The 22186-nt window shown below is 45.9% G+C and overlaps 1 protein-coding gene across 3 annotated transcripts in view; it reads left to right on the top strand.

Annotated features, from left to right (window-relative positions):
• SLC22A23 (solute carrier family 22 member 23) overlaps positions 1-22186 on the top strand; it is a 234381-nt gene that overhangs the window by 173197 nt on the left and 38998 nt on the right. For all 3 annotated transcript variants that reach the window (XM_049873696.1, XM_049873376.1, XM_049873614.1), the window contains one exon: positions 21925-22052. In XM_049873696.1, the coding sequence (XP_049729653.1) occupies positions 21925-22052 (128 nt within the window). The remainder of the gene's footprint in view (positions 1-21924; positions 22053-22186) is intronic.

The following is a 22186-nucleotide window of genomic DNA, read 5'->3' as shown; positions in this document are numbered from 1 at the left end:
GCAGCAAAGGAACACCAAGGACTACAGCAGCCACCAGAGCTTGGAGAGAGGCGCAGGAGAGGCCCTCCCAGTGCCCGGGAGGGATCCTGAATCAGGAGAGGGCACAGGAGGGATCCTGGACCAGGAGAGGGCACAGGAGGGATCCTGGACCAGGAGAGGGCACAGGAGGGATCCTGGACCAGGAGAGGGCACAGGAGGGATCCTGGACCAGGAGAGGGCACAGGAGGGATCCTGGACCAGGAGAGGGCACAGGAGGGATCCTGAACCAGTGGAGGGCACAGGAGGGATCCTGGACCAGGAGAGGGCACAGGAGGGATCCTGGACCAGGAGAGGGCACAGGAGGGATCCTGAACCAGTGGAGGGCACAGGAGGGATCCTGGACCAGGAGAGGGCACAGGAGGGATCCTGGACCAGGAGAGGGCACAGGAGGGATCCTGGACCAGGAGAGGGCACAGGAGGGATCCTGGACCAGGAGAGGGCACAGGAGGGATCCTGAACCAGGGGAGGGCACAGGAGGGATCCTGAACCAGTGGAGGGCACAGGAGGGATCCTGGACCAGGAGAGGGCACAGGAGGAATCCTGAACCAGTGGAGGGCACAGGAGGGATCCTGGACCAGGAGAGGGCACAGGAGGGATCCTGGACCAGGAGAGGGCACAGGAGGGATCCTGAACCAGTGGAGGGCACAGGAGGGATCCTGGACTAGGAGAGGGCACAGGAGAGCCCCTCAGAACTCCTGGATTAAGTAAGAACAGGCAGTGCTGAGCCTATTCCTGTTTTATAGATGGGGAAACTGAGGCATTAAAAAGCTTTACCAAGACATTTAAACATGTACAAGAGTCATTTAAAAACTGGTTTTCAAATGCCAATGGTTCTCAAAGTGTGGTCCCTGGACTGGCAGCGTGAGCATACCCTGAGAACTTGGTAGCAATGCAGATTCTCAGGCCTCCTAGCCCTCCTGAACCAGCATGTCTGGGGGCGGGCCCAGCAGACTGCATTAAGAAGCCCTCCAGGTGCTGATGTGTGAAAGTTTGAGAAGCACAGTCATACTCCAGGCACCTACAATGGAATAAGATGCCAGATGTCCTACATGTGAATGTGGTAACTGACATGCTTTGTGAATGAAGGTGCTGTAAGGAGGCACAAGAAGGCAGCTTTTGGGTTGGTATAGAGCACACACCTTTCATAATTCAGAGTCTGTACAGACCTGTTGTGCAGTTAAACGGACGCTGTTCCCAAGGTGCTCAGTGAAGTATCAGTCCGTGACCTGATGGTCTGGTCCAGTGTCACCGCGGTGAACAAGGTGGTCTTGATCCTCTCGGACAGCAGAAGTCATAGATGTTCCTGGGAATGCTGAAGGAACGTGACCGGTTTATTCTGCACTATACATGCATAAACGTAGAGACTACCGATTGCCTTCGAGTCAACTCCAGCTCATGGCAACCTCATGTGTGTCCGAGTAGAACTGTGCTCCATAGGGTTTTCCATAGCTGTGACCTTTCAACAGTAGATTACCAGGACTCTCTCCCAAGGTACCTCTGGCTGGATTCAAACTGCCAACCTTTGGGTTAGCAGCCAGGCACTTAAGCAATTTGTACCACCCAGGGACGTAAACACATAACACATATTTAAGTATTAGTACATGTGGTAGTTTTGAATGATGGCTGCTTTCATGAAGGCAAGGGAAGGTTTCCCCGGCCTTAACTTACACCCTCTCTCTGAGGCAGCAGTGGGGCCTCTCTGTTGTGGGGTTTGCTTTCAGACACATCCCTCCACGCCTGCAGGGAAGTGTTAGGGTATGCTTTTCTTGTAGCCTTCCCTCAAGGCTTTTAATCAAGTACCTGATTAGGAAGGATTCTCTTCTTGGAGAGTGAGCCCTTCAGCAAAGGACAACAGACACACTGAGATATGTGAAGATGGTGAATTGTTAACTACGCTGTTAAGTTGGAACTTAATTCTAACCAAAGGAAAGTGCTGTTGGCAATCAGCCTAAGCATAAAATGCATCTGGAGAAGCAATAAGAAGATGACGATAAACCCTATGGGAAATAATGGGAAAACTAGAGAAAGATCAGGCTGCACTTCAGAACACTAGAGAATAAGTGATAGCACCAACTCTCTGAGTAAAAGATAAAACCCAGAGTGGAGGACATCAGAGCCTGCTTCTCGAAAGGACTCAACTTGGGTGGGTGTGGGACGAGGGGGATTTAAGAGATTGGTAGTGTAAAAACCCCTAGGGAAAAACATGCATGCCAAAATGAAGTTTAATTTTTTTTTTAATTTCAATTAAAAAGCCATTTAAAATATTTAAATGGCCTCAGGTCAGATACCATATTTTTATACAAATAACACGAGCCGTCTACGTTTACCAGTCATGCCCTCCCCTGGTGAGGTATTAAGCACTGCTATGCCAACATTTTTTGTATGTTTTATATACATATATATACACCCCAAAAAAACCTCAAAACCCAGTGCCGTCAAGTCGATTCCATATATATATATAAATTAGCATGCTTACGAAAATGCCTTGCAGCTGGGGTGGGGGTGGGGGGGTATGGCTGGCAAACAAAGGGCACACATTATTTGCATAAAAATACAGTATGTGTCCGCTAAAGAAAATTACTTAGAATTCAGTGGTCCTAATTCTTGGCTCTTAAATTTCAATCAAAATATTTTGGACAGAGTAATAGTAATTTTAAAAAATATTTTATTGTATTTTTGGTGAAAGTGTACACAGCAAAAACAGTTTCCTTATTCAGCCATTTCTGCACGTAACGTTCAGTGACATTGGTTACATTCTTCACGTTGTGTCAACATTCTCATTTCCATTCTAGTTGTTCTGTTCCCATTAACTTAGTCTCACGACCGCTTAACTTTCTCATCCATGCTTGAGAGTAACTGTTCTCCATTTGGTCAGGGAATAGTTTTGGCTCCAGATGTAAGGAGTATCTCAGGGTGTAAAATGGTGGTAGTAGTGTCAGAGCTTTTCTAGATTTCTTAGGAATAAGAACCAGGAGCAGCCCAAAGCCAATTCCTATGAGGTGCAGGCCAGACCTCCACTCTCCAACCTTTTTAGCAATTCTGACACCAGCCATCCCTCGCACAGCACGCTCTACTTCTCTTTTGTGTTCATTAGTTTGTTGCACTGGCCACACAGAACTCACAGACCGTACTTACAGTTAAGTGGTTTATTAAGGAAGTAAGAGGGTACAACTCAGGATTGGGATCAACAGGCTGCAACTCAGGATCAGAATCAGAAAGCATGTACGTAAAGTCTGTAAGACACCCCTGAAGTGGAGAGCATATCCCTCCCTTCTTCAGTTCAGGACAGCTCTCTCAGTTCCTCTCTGCCATGCAAGCAGGCAGGCCCTTCCCTCTGCCATGCAGGCCTCCTCTCAGTCCCCTCAGGATAGATCTCCTCTCAGCCGCCTGAGGACAGACCTCTCTGCCTTTGACCTCCATGTCTTTGGCTTCTCCACTGCTAACTGACCCAGCTTATAGTCAGTGTAGCAATTTTGTTCAGCTCTGTTAGCTGCATTCCTAGTAGCAGATTTCTACCATCACTACCATGTCTGCTGCAGGGCCTCTCACGGTCTTCTGTGTTACAGCTCTTTTAGGATGTGTCACACCTCTGCTGCTTTTCACTTCTTGCTCTATTCCTTTTCTTTTTCCTGCTGCTGCTTTTGTCTATAAAACTGTGGGGTTGGCTGCATATATAAGCAAACTCCTGGTCAATTTCAAGGCATGGCTTTCCCATCAGGGCCCCAAACTAACCCATTCCCTCTAAGTAGGCCACAGTCACTTCATTTGCATAGTAGGCTGTAGTCACTTTGTTTGCATAAGTACTGACCAGTCCCTGCAAGTTGTGTAAAATAGACCAGTCACAGGGCAGGCTACAGCCCAGGACCAGACAGAAAGCATCAAACCATCAAGTTGTTTACAGATTACCCAGGAAATGTCAATCAGCCCGGACAGAAGTAACAAACTTTCTGAGGTAGAAAACTAAGGCAAAGGTAACTATTCATGGTTTAGGGGAAAAATCTCCTAAGAACCAAGGCAAAATGCCACATAAAGGAATTCACCTCACCACATAGGGCAGTAGTCTTGGGGATTTCTCCAACCGCAGTGGGTCCAGTAAGTCTGAATTCTTTGAGAATTTGAAGTTCTGTTCCACATTTTTCTCCCTATCAGGATCTATCTATTGTGCCCCTGATCAGAACATTTGGTAGTGGTAGCTGAGTACCACTGGTCTCAAGGTAGAGGAGGCCTTGGTTCATGAAGACAGTCCTATAGCCTGTTTCCTTCTCTGGTTCTTAGGTTTCCTTCTTTTGCTCCATGGAGATGAAAAACAATAGTTGTATCTTAGATGGCTGCTTGCAGGCCTTTAAGACCCCAGACACTACCCACCAAACTAGGATATAGAACATAGACGATATGGACTATATTATGCCAATTGACTGAATTGTTCCACAAGACTATGATCCTAAGTCTTCAAACCAGAAAAACTAACCCCATGGGGTGACTGTGTCTAAGAAGTATCAGTGTCTGTCATCCCTGTTTATTTCATTATACATATATAAAGTTGTTGCTGGTACAGAACCATGTATAACATAGCATTTACCAATACATCCTTTTTCATGTGTACAACTTAGTGGTATCAGCCACATTAGTCAAGCTGTGCATACTTCACCCATATTTGGTGCCATCTTTCCCATCGCCATAAACGAAAAGTGACTGTTACCTAGAGAACAGTTTCCCCTCTTCCCTCCCCCACACCTCTGGTAACCACCAATGGACACTGGTCTCTGTATATATACCTATTTTTGTCATTTTGTGAAAGTGAGATCATACAATATTTGTCCTCTTGTGATTGACTTATTTTGCTCAGCATAATGTTTTGCAGTTTCATCCACATTGCGAGATGTTTCAGGAACTCGTTTTTCTTTATGGCTGAGGAGTAGTCCATTGTATGTATGTACCACGTTTTGTTTAGCCATTCATCCATTGATGAACATCTGCTTCGTTATCGAATAGTGCTGCAGTGAACATAGATGTGTGGAGTAGTAGTCATTTTTAACATTCACGGCGGGTTTGCTCTGAGTCAGGTGCTGCTGAGCCCTTTACATGACTTGCCTCATTCAGTCCTCACCACAGCCCTCTAATATAAAAGCTGGGTGGCCCTGTACAGACAGAGATACTGAGGCACAGAGAGATGCAGTGATTGGAGGCCCACAGGGGTAGGTGGGCTGGGGTTCAGATTCAGGCAGCAGACCCAAACCTGGATTCTGACCACTCACTTCTCTGCCCGTCAGACAGGCCATATCGCTTCTGGGGCCGACTCGGCAAGACGCAGGAGAGAAAGACCACAGTGCCCAGAACGTGGCCTGGGGCTGTGCTTCGGACCCAGGAGGGATTCTCTTCTTTTATCCCTCTTCTTTATTTAGCATATTTTTTAACATCTACAAAAGTATTTCTTAAAAGCGCTGGGGCTCAGTAAAAACTTACTAAGCGGATGAATTGATGTTGCTCCTCGTTGCTGAGATTGTTTTAAAAGACCACTGTCACAGTTTTCCAGAACTGCCCTAACATAGTGGCTTCTAAGAACAGAGGGGGGACTGTTTCACAGCCCTGGAGGCAAATCCAAACCTGTTGGTGCAAATCCAAACCTGTTGGCCAGCCCCTGCTCTCTCTGAAAGCTCTAGGGGAAGACCCTGTCTCTCCCAGTTTCTGGTAGTCCCATGTGTTCCTGGGCTTGTATGTACATCTTCACATGGCTCTGCTCTGTGTCTGTGGTCCTCTTTCAAAAGGACATCACTCATATTGGCTTAGGATCCCTCTGCCCCGCTGACCTCATGTGAACTGATATCATTTTCTAAGACCCTATTCCCAAACAAGTTTGTGTTCTTCAATATATCCTTTTGGGGGACACAATTCAACCCATAACAACTACTGTTTAAATTTATAGGCTTAATTCCAGTGGTTCTCAGCCTTTTTTTCCTGTCCTAACACACCTGAGAAGGAGCCCTGGTGGCACAGTGGTTAAGCACTCAGCTGCTACCCAAAAGGGCAGTGGTTCAAATCCACCAGCTGCTCCATGGGAGAAAGATGTGGCAGTCTGTTTCTGTAAAGATTTACAGCCTTGGAAACCTTGCGGGACAGTTTTGCTCTGTCCTACAGGGTCACTATGAGTCGCAATCACCTTGACGGCAACAGGTTTAACACACCTGAAGGGTACAGCACATTCCTCCATCAAAAAAAGTTTTTATTTCAAAGGGGTCAAAATTATACAAAGAGATTTAGTGATAAGCAAAATAAGGGTTGTGGGAAACTAAATGGGCACGCCAGCCCAGGAGCAAGGATGAGAAGGCAGGAAGGGACAGGAAAGCTGGAAACCCGAGGTTGAGAAGAGGAGAGTATTGATATGTCGTGGGGTTGTTGACCAATGTCACAAAACAATATGTGTATTAATTGTTTAATGAGAAACTAGTTTGCTCTATAAACCTTCATCTAAAGTACAATTTAAAAAAGGGGTTGTGGGGTTCCCTGCACAAGGAGAGAAGCTGCACCCCACTGTACTAACAGTGAATTTGCACAGGAAACAGTTTTCCTCAAAGGAAAGTGGAGGAGGGGAGCGGTAAGGAGCCTGTAGCCACTGAGAGCTTGAGTAAATACGGGATATAATGACTTTCACAGGTTACTGGATAGTTAATTTTAGGAAACTAAAACAAGAAACCCTTTTTTTAATTAATCAAACCCTACTTGTCTACAAATTATCTAGAGCGAGGAAAGATGAGATACCAATGACAAAAGACAAGCTAATAACTACAAATGATAGCCCCTATTTCAATCATTAAAGTTAAATGAGAAATTAAAAGTGAGATTAAAATGTCCTCTGCACTGGCCTTTTGGGATTTGCTGGTGGCGTGGGGTTTTCGGGAGCCCCCGGGCAAGAGGCTGCTCTATTTTTGACTTCTGAGTGTGCAGGGGTTAGGGTAAAATAATATGAACCTTGAGGTCCACAGCTCTGCTTCCAGATAGAAATGAAGGACAGCCAGTGAAGGTGGGAAAGGCAGTTGTTAAGCTTTCCTGTGTTACTTTTATGTGCTGGCCAGGGGTTTTGGAAGAGTGGCCACCCTCTGTTCTAAAGGCCAGTGCTGTTGTCCCTAGTGCCAGGCCTTTGTCCCTTCTGTGCCTGTTACGGACTGAATTGTGTCCCCCAAAAATTTACGTTGAAGTACTAACTGCGTACCTGTGAGTGTGACCTTGTTTGGTACTGGTGTCTGTAGATGCTGTTAGTTAAGACAAGGTCCTATTGGAGTAGGGAAGGTCCTAACCCAATCTGAATGGTGTCCTTTCAAAAGAGGAGACCCACAGGGGAAGATGGCGTGTGACAATGGGGTTATGCTGTAAACCAGGGACCCAGAAGCTGGGAGAGATGAGAAAGGATCCCCCCTTAGAGCCTTCAGAGAGAGCATGGCCCTGCTGACACCCCGATTTAGACATCTAGCCTCCAGAACTATGAGATAATATATTTCTGTCCTTTTAAACCACCCAGTGTGTGGTTCTTTGTTACACAGCCCTAGGAAATCACTACAGTCCCTGTGCCTAGAATGAGCGCTGAGATGTTTTCTCACTACCCTGCCCACCTTGAACAAGCTGGGTACTGCCTAAAGTCAGCTTGAGGGTCACTGGGTGGACCACAGCACAGCCAGTGTGTGTGTATGCCTGTGCATGTGGTGTGTGTGTGGCATGTTTGCGTGTGTGTGTGCAGTGTATCTGTACGTGTATGTGAGCATGCATATGTGTTCATTGGGGGATTGGTGTTGGCAGGAATGAGGATTCAGGCAGATGAACATTTAAAGACAGGTGTCCAGTGCTAGCTGCTAAGTGGCTGTCCCCCCGGCAGTGGGCAGAAGTCCATGTGAATGGATAAAGAGAGTCAGATTGAGGGACCCAGCCACCCATCAGGTTGGGCTCTAACCTCTAAAGGAATTTTAGCAAGGCAAATTTCAATACCAAAGAAATAGTCATCCTAGAAAGGAAGTCAACGTGAGGTTACTCATGTCTTAGTCATCTAGTGCTGCTATAACACAAATACCGCAAGTGGATGGCTTTAACAAAGAGAAATTTATCTTCTTATAGTACAGTAGGCTACAAGTCCAAATTCAGGGAAGGCTTTCTCTATTGGCTCTGGCGGAAGGTCCATGTCATCAATCTTCCCTTGGCCTTGGAGCTTCTCCGTGCAGGAACCTCAGGTCCAAAGGACACGCTCTGCTCCTAACACTGTGTTCTTGGTGGTATGAGGCCCCCATGCCTCTCTGCTCCCTTCTCTTATATCTCAAAAGAGATTGGCTTAAGACACTGTCTAATCTTATAGATCTCATCAATATAACTGCCACCAATCCATCTCATTACATCATAGTGACAGGATTTACAACACATAGGGAAATTACTTTAGATGACAAAATGGTAGACAGTCATACAATCTTGGGAATCATGACCTAGTGAAGTTGACAGATATTTTAGGGGGACACAATTCAACCCATGACATTCCACCCTTTGGTCCCCAAAAATTCATATCCTTGCCACATGTAAAACATATTCACCCCATCATATTGTAGCAGAATCCTTAAATCAACTTCAAGTCCAAAATCCAGAAATTCTTCCTTATCTGCGAAATCTAGAATACAAGTTGTCTGTTTCCAAAGGTACAATGGCAGAACAGACACAAGCTAGTCATTTCCATTACGAATGGGGAAGTTGGAGGGAAAGAAGGGATAACAGGCACCAAGCAAGTCAACAGAACACATTAGCCCTCAAAACTTGAAAATAATCCCCTATTCTCCGAGACCATTTATACAGTAGCCCTGCCCTTCAGACTCTAGGTATTGGCCACACTCTCCAGATTCTGAGTGGAGGCCCCTCAGCTCTAGGCTTCAGCTCTGCCTTCCAGACCCACTGGGATGACATCTCTGCTCCCTTGGCTTTAGACACACCATTCTCTTAGTCCATCTGAGTGGGACTCCACCCTTAGAAACACCAGAGGCTATGGCTGCACCCTTTGAAACCACAATGGTCAAGTCCGTACCTTTTGAGACTGAGTCTGCTCAGCTTCCTGTGTTCGTTGGCCTCTCAGCCCTCGGGCCTCACACCTGCATCTGTCCTGCTGGGGCAAGTGTTCCAAAGCCCTGCAGCTCCACCAATAAGTGCCTGGAGGTAACCCCACTCTGCCAGTAAACTTTGGCTGGAAGGCACTCAGCTCTCTTGCTCCATGAGTCGGCAAGTCTAGCTCCACCAATAAGTGCTGGGAGCCACCGCACTCTGCCAGAAAGCCTCCTGCGCAAAGGCACTCAGCTCTCTCTGTGTGTCGCCTCCAGCACCGTCTGGTGCTCATCTCCTGGTTCTGCTGCCGGTCCTCTGCAGTTTCTGGTTCTCTGCTGCTGTTTCTCACCATCTGCGCCTTCTCCAGTGTTAACAGTTCTCCTCACTTCCTTCTGAGCCTTCTATCCATTTGCAGTTTCAAAACTGCTTCCACATTTTAGGTATCTGTTAGAGCAGCACCCCACTCTCTCAGTACCAAATTCTGTCTTAGTCGTCTAGTGCTGCTGTACCAGAAATACTGCAAGTGGATAGCTTTAACTAAGACAAATTTATTCTGTCATGGTCTAGGAGGCTACAAGTCCAAATTTAGGGCGTCAGCTCCAAGGGAAGGCTTACTGTATTGGCTCTGGAGGAAGATCTGTGTCATCAGTCTTCCCCCTCAGCCTAGGAGCTTCTCTGCTCAGGAACCTCAGGTCCAAAGGATGCACTCTGCTCCCGGCACTATTTTCTTGGTGGTATAAGGCTCCCATGTCTCTCTGCCTGCTTCTGCCTTTTATATCTCAAAAGAGACTGGCTTAAGACACTATCTAATCTTGTAGATCTCATCAATATAACTGCCACTAATCCATCTCATTACATCATAGTGACAGGATTTACAACACATGGGGAAATCACATCAGATGACAAAATGGTAGACAGTCATACAATCCTGGGAATCATGACCTAGCCATGTTGACAGGTATTTTTGGGTGACACAATTCAATCCATGACACACACTTATTAGGATTCGATAATGAGTCATCATTACTTGTTATGTTGCAATTGCACATTGTAACGGCAGGAAGCCACTAGCAGCACCAGGTGGCAGCGCAGGGCAGGACCAGCAGGAGACCAGCACGGTGATGAGTCTATGTGTCTGTGGCCAGGACAGGGTGGGGTCGTGCCAGGCACAGGGCTGCTAGTGCAGAGGTGCCAGTGAGACCCCAGTGAGAAGCAGAAGCAACACCAGCTTCTGCTCCTTCTGCCTGCACATCTTCTCCTCAAATTGCTTTTAAACATCACTTTTTTCAAATAATTTGCAGAAATGCCAGATTCCCCCTGCAACGTCACTTTGGGTGTCCTTTGTACTGTACACCTTTCTGCTGGCTGATAATTGCTTTCCTGGATAAATTAGTTTGCCAATTCTTCATTCTGCCTGGCAAAAGCCTAAAGCAGCATAAGAATGCTTGTTCACTGCATTCAGTGGTCAGCATCTCTTTTGTCTTTCAGAAGGAGGTGACAGTTAACCATAAAAAAAAAAAACCCAAACCCATTGCCATCAAGTAGATTCCGACCCATAGCAACCCTGTAGGACAGAATAGAACTGCCTTCATAGGATTGCCAAGGAGCGGCTGATGTATTCGAACAGCCAACCTTTTGGTTAACAGCCAAACACTTAACCACTGTACCACCAGTGCCCCTTTCAACGAGGATGTTGCATTTTATGTAGACAGTTGCCAGGTTGGCATTTTATCAGCATGGGTGTTAAATGAATTAGCAAGAAGGCAGCCTATGTAATGTACACGTGTATGTCAAATTCCCCAATTGGAGAGAAGGAATACTTTTATTTTAAAATGTCAAGGAAAAATGATCAACCTCATGGTATTATGAAAAGACCACAGTATCGAGTTTTAGTTCCCAATTCTGTTGAGTGATTGTGCAGGTTACAGGGACTAAGATGTAAAACAAATCAATGAAATGTCAAACAGATGGGCATGAGGCTCAGCCAAATAATAGAAAGACAGGAATGAGGACAAAGATGGAAATGTGTAATGGAAGCAACACATTACTATTGAATCATAAATTATCATGGTCCAAAAGACTCAAGGAGAATCCAAGCGGTACTAAAGAAACAGAGTTCTCCTTGTTGGAACTGCAAGTATGCCCTCACCTTTGAGGAATATCTGTGTGCTAATAGTAATTAAAACATAGGGGAATTATCTGTCTTGATATAGTAGCATCATTTATGTGACGCCATTGGGAAAATGTTGTTAGTTGGCATCAAGTCGGCTCAGACTCGTGGTGGCCCCATGTACGACAGAACGAAACGTTGCCTGGTCCTGTGTCATCTTCACAATCGTTGGTATGTTTGAGTCTATTGTTGCAGCCACTGTGTATTTTGAGTGCCTTCCAACCTAGGGGGCTCATCTTCCACCACTATATCAGACAGTATTCTGTTGTGATCTATAGGGTATTCACTGGCTAGTTTTCAGAGGTGGGTAATCAGGCCTTTCTTCCTAGTTTGTCTTAGTTGGAAAGGTTTGCTGAAACCTGTCCACCATGGGTGACCCTGATGATATTTGAAATACCACTGTCATAGCGTCCAGCTTCACAGCAACACACAAGCTACCATAGTACAACAAACTGACAGATAGGTGGCGAATTGGGAAAATAATCTACTATAGCTGTTTTGGGTGGACATTTTTCTAAAATATATTTTTCCTGCTCTTTGAACAATACTGCAAAGGTGGTATGACAGAAAATTACACTAGCCTAAGGGTCTCAAGATGAAAGAAGTGAAGAAAAAAATCCTCAAGTTACAATATTGAAGGATTCTGTGGGCAAAATATTGAATGACACAGGAAGCATCAAAATAAGAATACACAGAGACACTGTGCCAGAAAGAATTGATGTTCAGCCATGTCAGGAGGCAGCATATGATCAAGAACCAATGGTATTGAAGGGAGAAATCCAAGCTGCACTGAAGGCATTGGTAGAAAAACAAGGCTCCAGGGAATGACTGAATACCAATTGAGATGTTTCAACAAATGGATGCAACACTGGTAGTACTCACTTGTCTATGCCAAGAAATTTGGAAGATAGCTATCTGGCCAACTGACTGGAACAGATCCATATTTGTGCACATGCAACAGAATGTGGAAATTATTTTAAAAAAATTTTTTTTTATCATTCACATCACGTGCAAGTGAAATTTTGCTGAAGATAATTAAAAAACAGTTGCAGCAGTGCATCGACAGGGAACTGCCAGAAATTTAAGCTGGATTCAGAAGAGGACATAGAACAGGGGATATCACTGGTGATGGCAGATGCATCTTGGCTGAGAGAGAATACCAGAAAGATGTTTACCTGTGTTTTACTGACTAAGCAAAGGCATTCAGCTATGTGGATCTTAACAAATTATGGATAACATAGCAAAGAATGGGAATTCCAGAACACTTAATTGTACTCATGAGGAACCTGTCTGTAAACCAAGAGGCAGTCATTTGAACAGAACAAGAGAATACCGTGTGTTTTAAAATCAGGAAGGGTGTTTGTCAGGGTTGTATCTTTTCACCATACTTATGCAATCTGTATGCTGAGCAAATAATCCGAAAAGCTGAACTATATGGAGAACACAGCGTGAGGATTAAAGGAAAACTCATTAACAACCTTCAATATACAGATGACACAACCTTGTTTGCTGAAAGTGAAGAAAACTTGAAGCATTTACCTACTGATGAAGATCAAAGACTACAGTCTTCAGTATAGCTTACATATTAACATAAAGAAAACAAAAATCCTCGCAACTGGACCAATAAGCAACATCATGATAAATGGAGAAAAAATTGAAGTTGTCAAGGATTTCATTTACTTGGATGCACAATCAAGCCCATGGGAACAACAGTCAAGATATCAAACAATGTATTGCACTGGGCAAATCTGTTGCAAAAGACCTCTTTAAAGTGTTAAGAAGCAATGATGTCACCTTGAAAACTAAGGTAGGCCTGACTCAAGCTGTGGTATTTTCAATCACCTCATAATGCATGTGAAAACTGGACAGTGCATAAAGGAGACTGAAGAAGAATTGGTGCCTTTGAATTATGGTGTTGTCATAGAATGTGGAATATACCATGTACTGCCAGAAGAATGAAAAATCTGTCTTGGAAGAAGTACAGCCAGAATGCTCCTTAGAAGCAAAGATGGCAAGACTTGGTTTCATGTACTTTGGACATGTTATTAAAAAGAGGGACCAATCCCTGGAGAAGGACATCATGCTTGGTAAAATAGAGGGTCAGCAAAAAAAAAAAAAAAGACCTTCAATGAGATGGGATTGATACAGTGACTCCAACGATGGGCTTTAAACATAGCAAATGCTTGTGAGGATAGCACAGGACCAGACAGTGTTTTGTTCTGTTGTACATAGGGTTGCTCTGAGTAGGAACCAACTTGACGGCACCTAACAACAACAACAAGGGTCTCAAGACCCAAGTTCAGGACTGACTCTGCCATTAATGTTTACCCTAGGCCAGACACTGCCTGTGTTTGGGACTAAGTCCACCCCTCCAATGGGGGCTCTGAAATTCAGTGTTGTGTGTTTGGCTTTTCTTGATGATTGACTCAAGGGCTATCACTATGGTCATCAGTTCCTCCTGTGTTATAGGAGAGCGACACCTCCAGAAGTTGCTACAGAGTGTAAAGCATTTGCACCTACCTCAAATGGGTTTGCGCATCTGTGCTGTCCATTGGCTGACTTCCTGGTGTCTCCCCGAGTCTGTTGTCAGCTCATCATTCCTGTGGCTACAGGGCCCGCCCTGCTCATACTGCCTGCCCAGGGCTATTTTCTAACCTGGACTTCAGGTGTACAAGGAAGAGCCTGGGGGTTTTTCTGTGCATGGAGATTGTGTTTCCAGTGAAAGACTTAGTGACCTCCTGTTGTTCCATCAGAAGCCTCTTTTGCTTAATTTCTGGCTCTTGGCTTTTTTTAGAATAATGGAAGCCACAGGGTAAGTGGCCTGTGATACATGCAGTGGTTTCATGTTCCAAGGACAGGATGGAAAATGATGTTGTTCAAGTTGTGCTGAGATGAGACTGACCTCATGTTAACATCCTCAGCAAAACAACTAGGGAATGACTGTGGATTGTATCCAGGACCTCAGGGTAGAAACCATTGTGCACACACTTAGGGGCAATGTCTCTGGCCACTGGGGGCAGATATGGGCCACTCTGGAGGAAAGGGGGTTTTTAGAACAAAACACCTTGTTCCCTGGACTGTGGAGGCAACGTGACATAGTGAAGGAGCTGCTGTGGTATGTGGGGAGGTGTTCCAGATATACGTGGAAGAATACACTTCTGAGCAGTGGAGTTATCACATAGCAGGTCGGGGGGGCGTGGCAGTGCAGGGCATGGCAGTGGGGCTAGAGGTCAAGAGGACATTCATCTTCCCAATACTTTTGTTTTTAACATAGAAAAAAATTTATCCGTCACGTAAGTAAAAATTAATCTCGTAACCAAACTCTTTGGGCCCAGTTTCCTCATCTAGCACACTGCTGGCAGTGCCTGGCCTAAGCTGTGGGGGGGGACAGCTGCAGTCAGCCTTGGGAAGTGCCTGCTAACACAGTCCCTGCACTAAGTAGACACCAACAGCGTTCTTCCCTTCCTCAGATGGCCCCACCACTGTTCACCTGAAACGCTGGGGATCAGGTTTGTAGAATTTTTTGGACTTCAGAAAGGTAATATAGTGCATAATCCTGAGTGTTCTTGAACACCCATCGGGTCTGGGGCAACACTGTGTAATCACACACAGGACTCCCTGCAGTGGATGTGTACGCCGTCACAGCAAGTGAGATGGCCAACGCCAAGCACCCATACTCCCAGGCATCAGGTTTTGCTCCAGTGAGCTCAGCTCCATTCAGGTTTTGGTGCCAAATGGTTACACAGAAGGCTCTTTTTGGATTTCAGAACTGTTTGGATTCTGGAATTGTGAATAGGGATTGTGGCCTTCCTAACCCTCCTGATGGGTGAGGCCCCTTCCTGGGACATGATTCTTAGGAGGCCTGCGGACAGTCTGCCATGCCATGGAGCACGAGAGGCCTGTCTGCAGTAGGAAGATCCTGAGGAACTCTGTAGGGTCAGGTGGCTGGAAGGGTCAAAGGAGAGCTAAGCTGAGACCCAGCCAGTGGGGGAAGCCAAGGAGGTGCCTGTAAGTGTGTGGGTCTGTGCCCAGTCTCGACACGTTAAGGAACCATGATCTGGTGCCCTGCGCCTCAGTGTGCTATCTGCTCAGCACGCACACACTGACAGAAACATCTGCCAGCTAGACCACCCAGGAAGCAAGCTTCCTGGAAGCATCACTGGACGCAGCTGGGGACTTGGGGATGCACCATCTACAGCAAAGGGTATCTCTGCTACTCCGGGTGGCCTCATGTGCCACACCCAACCCAGCGCCCCTCTGCCGCTCCTTCCTGGGTGGGGTCCCTGTGGCTTGGACGCTCTGATCCAGGACACTGGCTTCACCCAGAACAGCTCGCTCTTTGGAAGCAAAGGCTTCTCCACACCACACCCCAGCACTTAGCTTTGCCCCTAGAAGGGCAAGTGAAAACTATTATTTTGGGCCCTCTCAATCCCTCTCAGAAGTCCTGAGGGCTCATGGAACTGCCCAGCTTAGAGGGATCCCTCTTCAGGTGGAAACGCCGAGCTCCTTTCCATCACCCCAGCCTGAAAATCTCCAGCCTGGGAAACTTCGGTCCTACCCCATGGGGCAAGACAAGCCGTTCACTCTGTGGAAGGCCTTCCTTTTCCTGCACTGCGGGCTTCCTGGCTGGTAGCTCCTCCTGCCCCATTGATGTGTCGTCGTATCGAACAACTGCAAAGATTGCCTTGGCCACTGCCACTTCTGGTGCCAACTGTCAGGCACCCACTAGGAAGCCACTCTGGCCTCTCTTCATGACTGCCCCCCTGGTTTGGGAAGCCACCCTCACAGCCACTTTCCACCATCCAAGCATGAGGGTACCGGGTGACATGGCTTCCAGCCAACTACCCTGCCTTTTCATTTTTGTTGTTGAAAATAATCAGCCTGATTTCTCTGAGGCTCAGCTTTGCTTCTTTTAGGTCCTGGGCCCACTGGCTCACTTTTCGATTTGCAAGGTGTTACTAAATTTTCTACTTGTTAGGAGAGGTTTCATTGAATTCCCGTAACGTGGCCACCCTACACATTACATAAAGGAAAACTGCCATCTTTGGACTTTTTCATCGACCCACAGTTCAAGGAGTTCTCTCTGTCTTTGCAGCAGATTTAAGTGCACACAGGTATCACAAAATCCATTATTCCATTTGTGTGCCCTCTGGGCCTGCGGCATTCTGGGATGTCTTTGGCAACCTTGTTAGAATAGCATTTCCCAATCTTCAGTCATTTAAGCATCACTTATGTATTCTGGGTCTGTTTCTTTGCCATGTCCACTCTGTGGACCCAAGTCAAGACAGTGTGGGTTCAAATCCCAGCTCTGCCCTTGAGTATCTGTGTAATCTTAGGCGACAGACTTGACCTTTCTTTGCCTCCCTTTTCCCACCTGTAAAATAGGGACAGTAACAGTACCACCACATAATGAGCTTGAAAGCTAATACATAAGGAACTTGGAACAGTGCCTGGGAAATTTAAGTCCAGTTGTAGCGAAGGAAGGAAGTGGGAGACTAGTTACGTGACTAGCGGGAACCTGCCCACGGGCGCCGACGCCTCTCCCGCTGAAACCCCTTCGCTTCACTCTGGACGGGTGGCTGCTGCTCACTAGGTTCCCTAACTTTCACAACCCCACCCAGCACACCTCAGCCCAGCCTACCCCGCCTCTGTAAAGACTCCCCGAGCACCTTCTTCGCCCCCTTCCCAGGACTGCCCACCCTCTTCTTTAGCCCCCACTGTATCCCATGCTAATGAACCTCTGAGGTGGCACAAATGATTTGCACTCAACTGCTAACCCAAAGGTTGGTGGTTCAAACCCACCCAACAGCACCGCAGAAGAAAGACTGGCAATCTGCTCCCATAAAGATTACAGCCAAGAAAACCCTATGGAGCAGCTCTACTCTGTTTTAACACATGGGTTGCCATGAGTCGGAATCGACTCAATGACAATGTATTTTGTCTTTTGGGTTTTTTTGTTGTTGTTTTTTTTTGTATCCTATACTATACAAAAAAAAAAAAAAAAACCCAGTGCCGTCGAGTCGATTCTGACTCATAGTGACCCTATAGGACGGAGTAGAACTGCCCCATCGAGTTTCCAAGGAGCGCTTGGCGGATTTGAGCTGCCGACCCCTTGGTTAGCAGCCGTAGTACTTAACCACTACGCCACCAGGGTTTCCTGTACTATACAAATCACTCATAAATCTATTGTGTGTGTGTTTACTTACTTTTTGCCTACCTGTTTATCTATCTAAATGTTCCTTGAGGTCAGGAACGTATCGTATTCACCTTTGCAGTGACAATGCTCAATACATACTAGAGAAAACAATCTGGTGACTAAGTGAAAACTGGAGACCCGGAAGAGGCCTGCACCCACTTCTTCAATTCTAAGAGCACATGGTGCATTTTCAAGTGGAGCTAGCTGTGAAACCTTTCTACAAGTTTTGCAATTCTCAAAGATTGTCTAGGCAGAGATGTGCTCATGGCCATTTCTCATAGGGGATTTGTTTATTTCCATCACTGTTAGTCAGCCTGACTCTTGTCTGTAGACACAGCTTTGGGGTGACAGGATTGAGTGACAGGAACTGGCTGACTGTGGAGAGTTGCATGGCCACATTGCGCAGTCCCGTTGGCCTGTGCGCTGCTGGATCGCACACAGAAGCTCCTTGTGGGACACAGGTCTCTGTCTGTAGCTCTGAATCCTGGAAGAAGCGGGGGCGCTTCTGAAGGACAAGGGCTCTTATGGTCCTGATAAGAGGTGCACACAGCTGTGTCTGCTGGGGTCTAATGGCCTCGACTGGTGGAATCCCAGTAACAGAAATGTCTGCTGCTTATGCATAACCGAAAAAAACCACCAAGGCAGGGCTTTATTTGGAAGACAAAATGATGCTACTCAACACACCTCTTTGTATTTTCCCTGAGTGGCCACCCACCTCCCATCCGGGAATCAGAACTGCTGGTCTGTGAGCACATGGCTGCAGCCCCCCTCCTCCCCCAGCCCCACCTTGTCATAAAGCTTTAGGACAGATTGAGGAGGGGGACTTCAGGTTTCGAGTGATGAAAATGTTGTGTTTCAGACATCTCCCCATGCTTGTTTACTCACTCCTGTGTCTCAGCACAGGGTGCTCTGGGGATAGGCTCTGGGGCTTGGAAGGTAGAGGTATGTCATCTCCCTCCGCTGCCTCCTGTTCTCCAAATGGCCTTCTTCTTGCCCTGCATCACATTTCTTTATGGTCTTGATTGCACATTCTGTTCCCTGCTGTGGAGTTTGTTCCATGAACATTTCCATATACATAACTTGAAGGTACTTTAAAAGGACACAAACTGACATGTGTTATATACTATATTTTTACACTTTAAACAAACAAACAAAAAAAAAAGCCCAACCCTGTTGCCATCCAGTCTATTAGACTCATAGCGATTCTATAGGACACAATAGAACTCCCCCATTCAGTTTCCAAGGAGAAGCTGATGGATTCGAACTACCAACCTTTTGGTTAGCAGCCCAGCTTTTATTTTATACTTCAGATGCCACATATTAACATATTAGCTGATCTCTAGTTGTTGTTGTTAGCTGTCCTCCAGTCAGCCCCCAACTCACGGCAACCCCAAGCGCAACAGAATGAAACACTGCTCAGTCCTGCGCCATCCCCACGATGGGTCGTAGACTGGACCATTGTGATCGCCAGGCCTTACTTCCTAGTCCACCTTAGTCTGGAAGCTCCACTGAAACCTGTTCAGCATCATAGCAACATACAGTCCTCCGTGGACAGACAGGTGGTAGCTGTGCTTGAGGTGCATTTGCCAAAAGTCAAATCTGGGTCTCCCACATGGAAGGCAAGAATTCTACCGCTGAACCGCAACTCCCCCCTCCCCCGCCACCAACTGGTCTTTCAGCTCTCTTTAAAAGATTCTCCTGAAGTTGTGAAGTCTATTTGAGCTCCTATAAATGTGTCTCTGATCAAGAAGGGAGAAGCTCAGCTCTGGCACTGAACGTATAGGCTGTATACACCCACCCACACTGGCTGGCAAACACCCATCCAGGCCAGTCCATGCCAGGCTCTGCCACTTTGCTGAGGGACAGCCGTGGATGATAGGTAGCCTGCACGCTGTGAGATGCAGTATAGGAAGTGTCTCCTCTGCCCTGAGTGTTGCTGGGAGAAGCGTCATTGCTCAGCTCCAAAGTCCTGCCATCATCCACCTTGGAGCCTGCACACAGAGTGGCCTATCTGAGAAGGAGTGTGCTAAAATCAGAGCCTGAAAGGAACTGTCAGAGTAGCAGGGTAACCCACCTGTCTCCCTACCAATAACTTGAGCAGACAGGTTCACATGGAGAAAGTGGTTTTAACAACACAAAGAATACGTTTGAATTATTAGCTGTGTACAGAATCCCGTGTACAGTAATAAAATACTTTTCCTGCACAAACAGAAGGTTTGCAATGATTGATCACATCCTGTGTCACAATGCAATTCCCAGCAAAGTAGCAAAGAATCCAGTAATGCAGACTGTGTCATCTGATAGTAATTAATTAAACATGAACAAAGATTGCAACCCCATAACTTGCCCCACTAAGCCTATACCTTTTAAAATGTAAAAACACGCAGTGGTTAAGAGCTCAGCTGCTAACCAAAAGGTTGGCAGTTCAAGTCCACCAGCCGCTCCTTGGAAACCGTATGGGGCAGCTCTGCTCTGTCCCATAGGGTCGCTATGAGTCATAATTGACTTGAGGCAACAATTGTTTGTTTTTAAATATATTTCATGTTGTTAGTGGTTGCCATCAAGTGGGTTCCAGCTCATGGTGACCCCATGTATATCAGAGTAGAACTGTGCTCCATAGTTTTCAAGACTGTGACCTTTCAAAAGCAGATGGCCAAGCCTGTCTTCTGAGGCACTTATGAGTGGGTTCGAACCACCAACCTTTCAGCTAGTACTCAAGTGCTTAATCATTGGTGCCACCCAGAGACAAAAATCCTAATGGAAATCACAAAACATTTAGACTCAAATCACAGTAAAAACTAGTATTTCAAAACTTGTGAGATGTAGCTAACGTGATAAATAGGAATACTTAACAGTCTTAAATGGTTACATTAGAAAAGAAGAATTAAAGTTAATGAGTATCTATCTCAAGAAACCAGAAAAGGACAGTAAACCCAAATACGTCAGAAAAAGGAAGAAATCTAGATGGGAACTTAAGCTGTAGGGACTGGCGTTTGCGTCAGGTGATCTCATTAGAAAGACCTGACAAACATATGGCAAGTCATTATCTGTATAATACTGATGTTATGTTATATTCTGAGTATTTCTGTTTGTTTAAATTACGTTATTCAAAGTTAATTTTTAAAAACCGTAAGCCAGTAAAACAAATGTTAACTTCCATTACTTTTTTTAAAAATTGGTGCCTACAATTTGAAACATTTTTGTGGCTTTCCACTTGGGGCTGCTTTGTGAAACTGTGCAGGCTTCCTGGCCCTCAGCTGCAGCTGCTCAGGAAGGAGCTTCAGCTCCTCCCAAGGCCCCCTGGTCTCCCAGAGTGAAGGAACATCAGGCTCAGACCATCTCAAACATACCACCCAATTCTGTGGGAACCTGCCTGGCTGTTTCTGTAAAATATATTAACAAGCAAATGGAAACTGAATCTTTGTTCATATAGGTAAGGGGGTGGCAAAGCTGTTATTAGATATTGATGTGATGTGACTGTGAAATAAGAAATTACCACTAATACTCTTTCAAGCTCCTGAATTAATTTAATTAAAGACAATCTGAGGTGCAAGGCAGGTGCCTAGTTACAAAAGGATAACTGATCAATGTGACTTGTGATTTTATTGATACTGTGTAGTTAAAATACAGTGCTAACCTGAACACTGAGGTTGACAGAAGGCTACAGTTGCCATTTTTGTTGCTGCCTGTCTTTGTAATGAAGCTTTGCTGGCACACAGCCATTCATGTAAGGATCTGCAGCTGCTTTTTGCTGCACGACAGAGGTGAATGGTTAGGACAGAGACCACATGGCCTGCAAAGTCTAAAATATTTACTGAAAAAGTTTGGTGACTCCTGCTCCAGTCCCTTTGATTGGCCTGTAAATTATTATCATAGTCGTGAATTTACAGAATGTGTCCATATTAATAAAATACCACTTTCTCTTCTACTGGGGCCCCTCACAACGTTTTGTCTTAACAAAGGAGTCTATTGCCAGTAAACCTTGAGAAGCCCTGTTGTACAGCACCAGGTGGGGAAGTGATGTGCACAGGCCCTGGGAAAGTGAGCCTTCTGATGTTTGAAAGCTGAAAATAATGACTGTCAGGTTGGTAGTGTGTGGGCTAAGTTTTTAAGCTTAAAATCGTTCTGTTAATATTTGTTTTTTTGTGTGTGACAAAATGTAACAAAAGCAACTCTTCGATATATTGCCTACACATGCTTCAGAAATTCGTGGGTATCTTGAAAAGTATACAGTGACTTCTTGACACAGTTGGAAGAAAATTGTTCATATGTGCCACATTTTAAACCCTTGATTTTTGCACATTCTAACAGGAAATTATAAACCTTTCTGCCCCAGCTGCTTTCACCCTATGGGCTCATGAGCGATCTGTGACTGTCCACCACACAGGGTAGAGCCTAGACTAGCCTGCGTGCCCTGCAGAACGCGAAGGATCTACCGTTTCCCTTTGTCTCTCTGTAGGATCTTCCCAGAGTCCCTGCGGTGGCTGATGGCGACCCAGCAGTTTGAGTCCGCCAAGAAGCTGATTCTGCACTTCACCCAGAAAAACCACATGAGCCCTGAGAGTGACATCAAAGGAGTGATGTCGGGTGAGTACACTGGCCCAGCCATGGCACTGATAGGGAAGAGCCTAGGCCAGCCATTTCCTGTACAGCTGTCCTGGCCCTGCCTCAGCATCCTGTAGCCCATTGGTCTGCATGGAGGCGGCTGCAGCCGTGTGAGC

Source organism: Elephas maximus, chromosome 1, assembly GCF_024166365.1.
Source record: "Elephas maximus indicus isolate mEleMax1 chromosome 1, mEleMax1 primary haplotype, whole genome shotgun sequence".
Taxonomy (NCBI): Eukaryota; Metazoa; Chordata; class Mammalia; order Proboscidea; family Elephantidae; genus Elephas; species Elephas maximus.
This window is presented reverse-complemented; position numbering and strand designations above follow the sequence as displayed.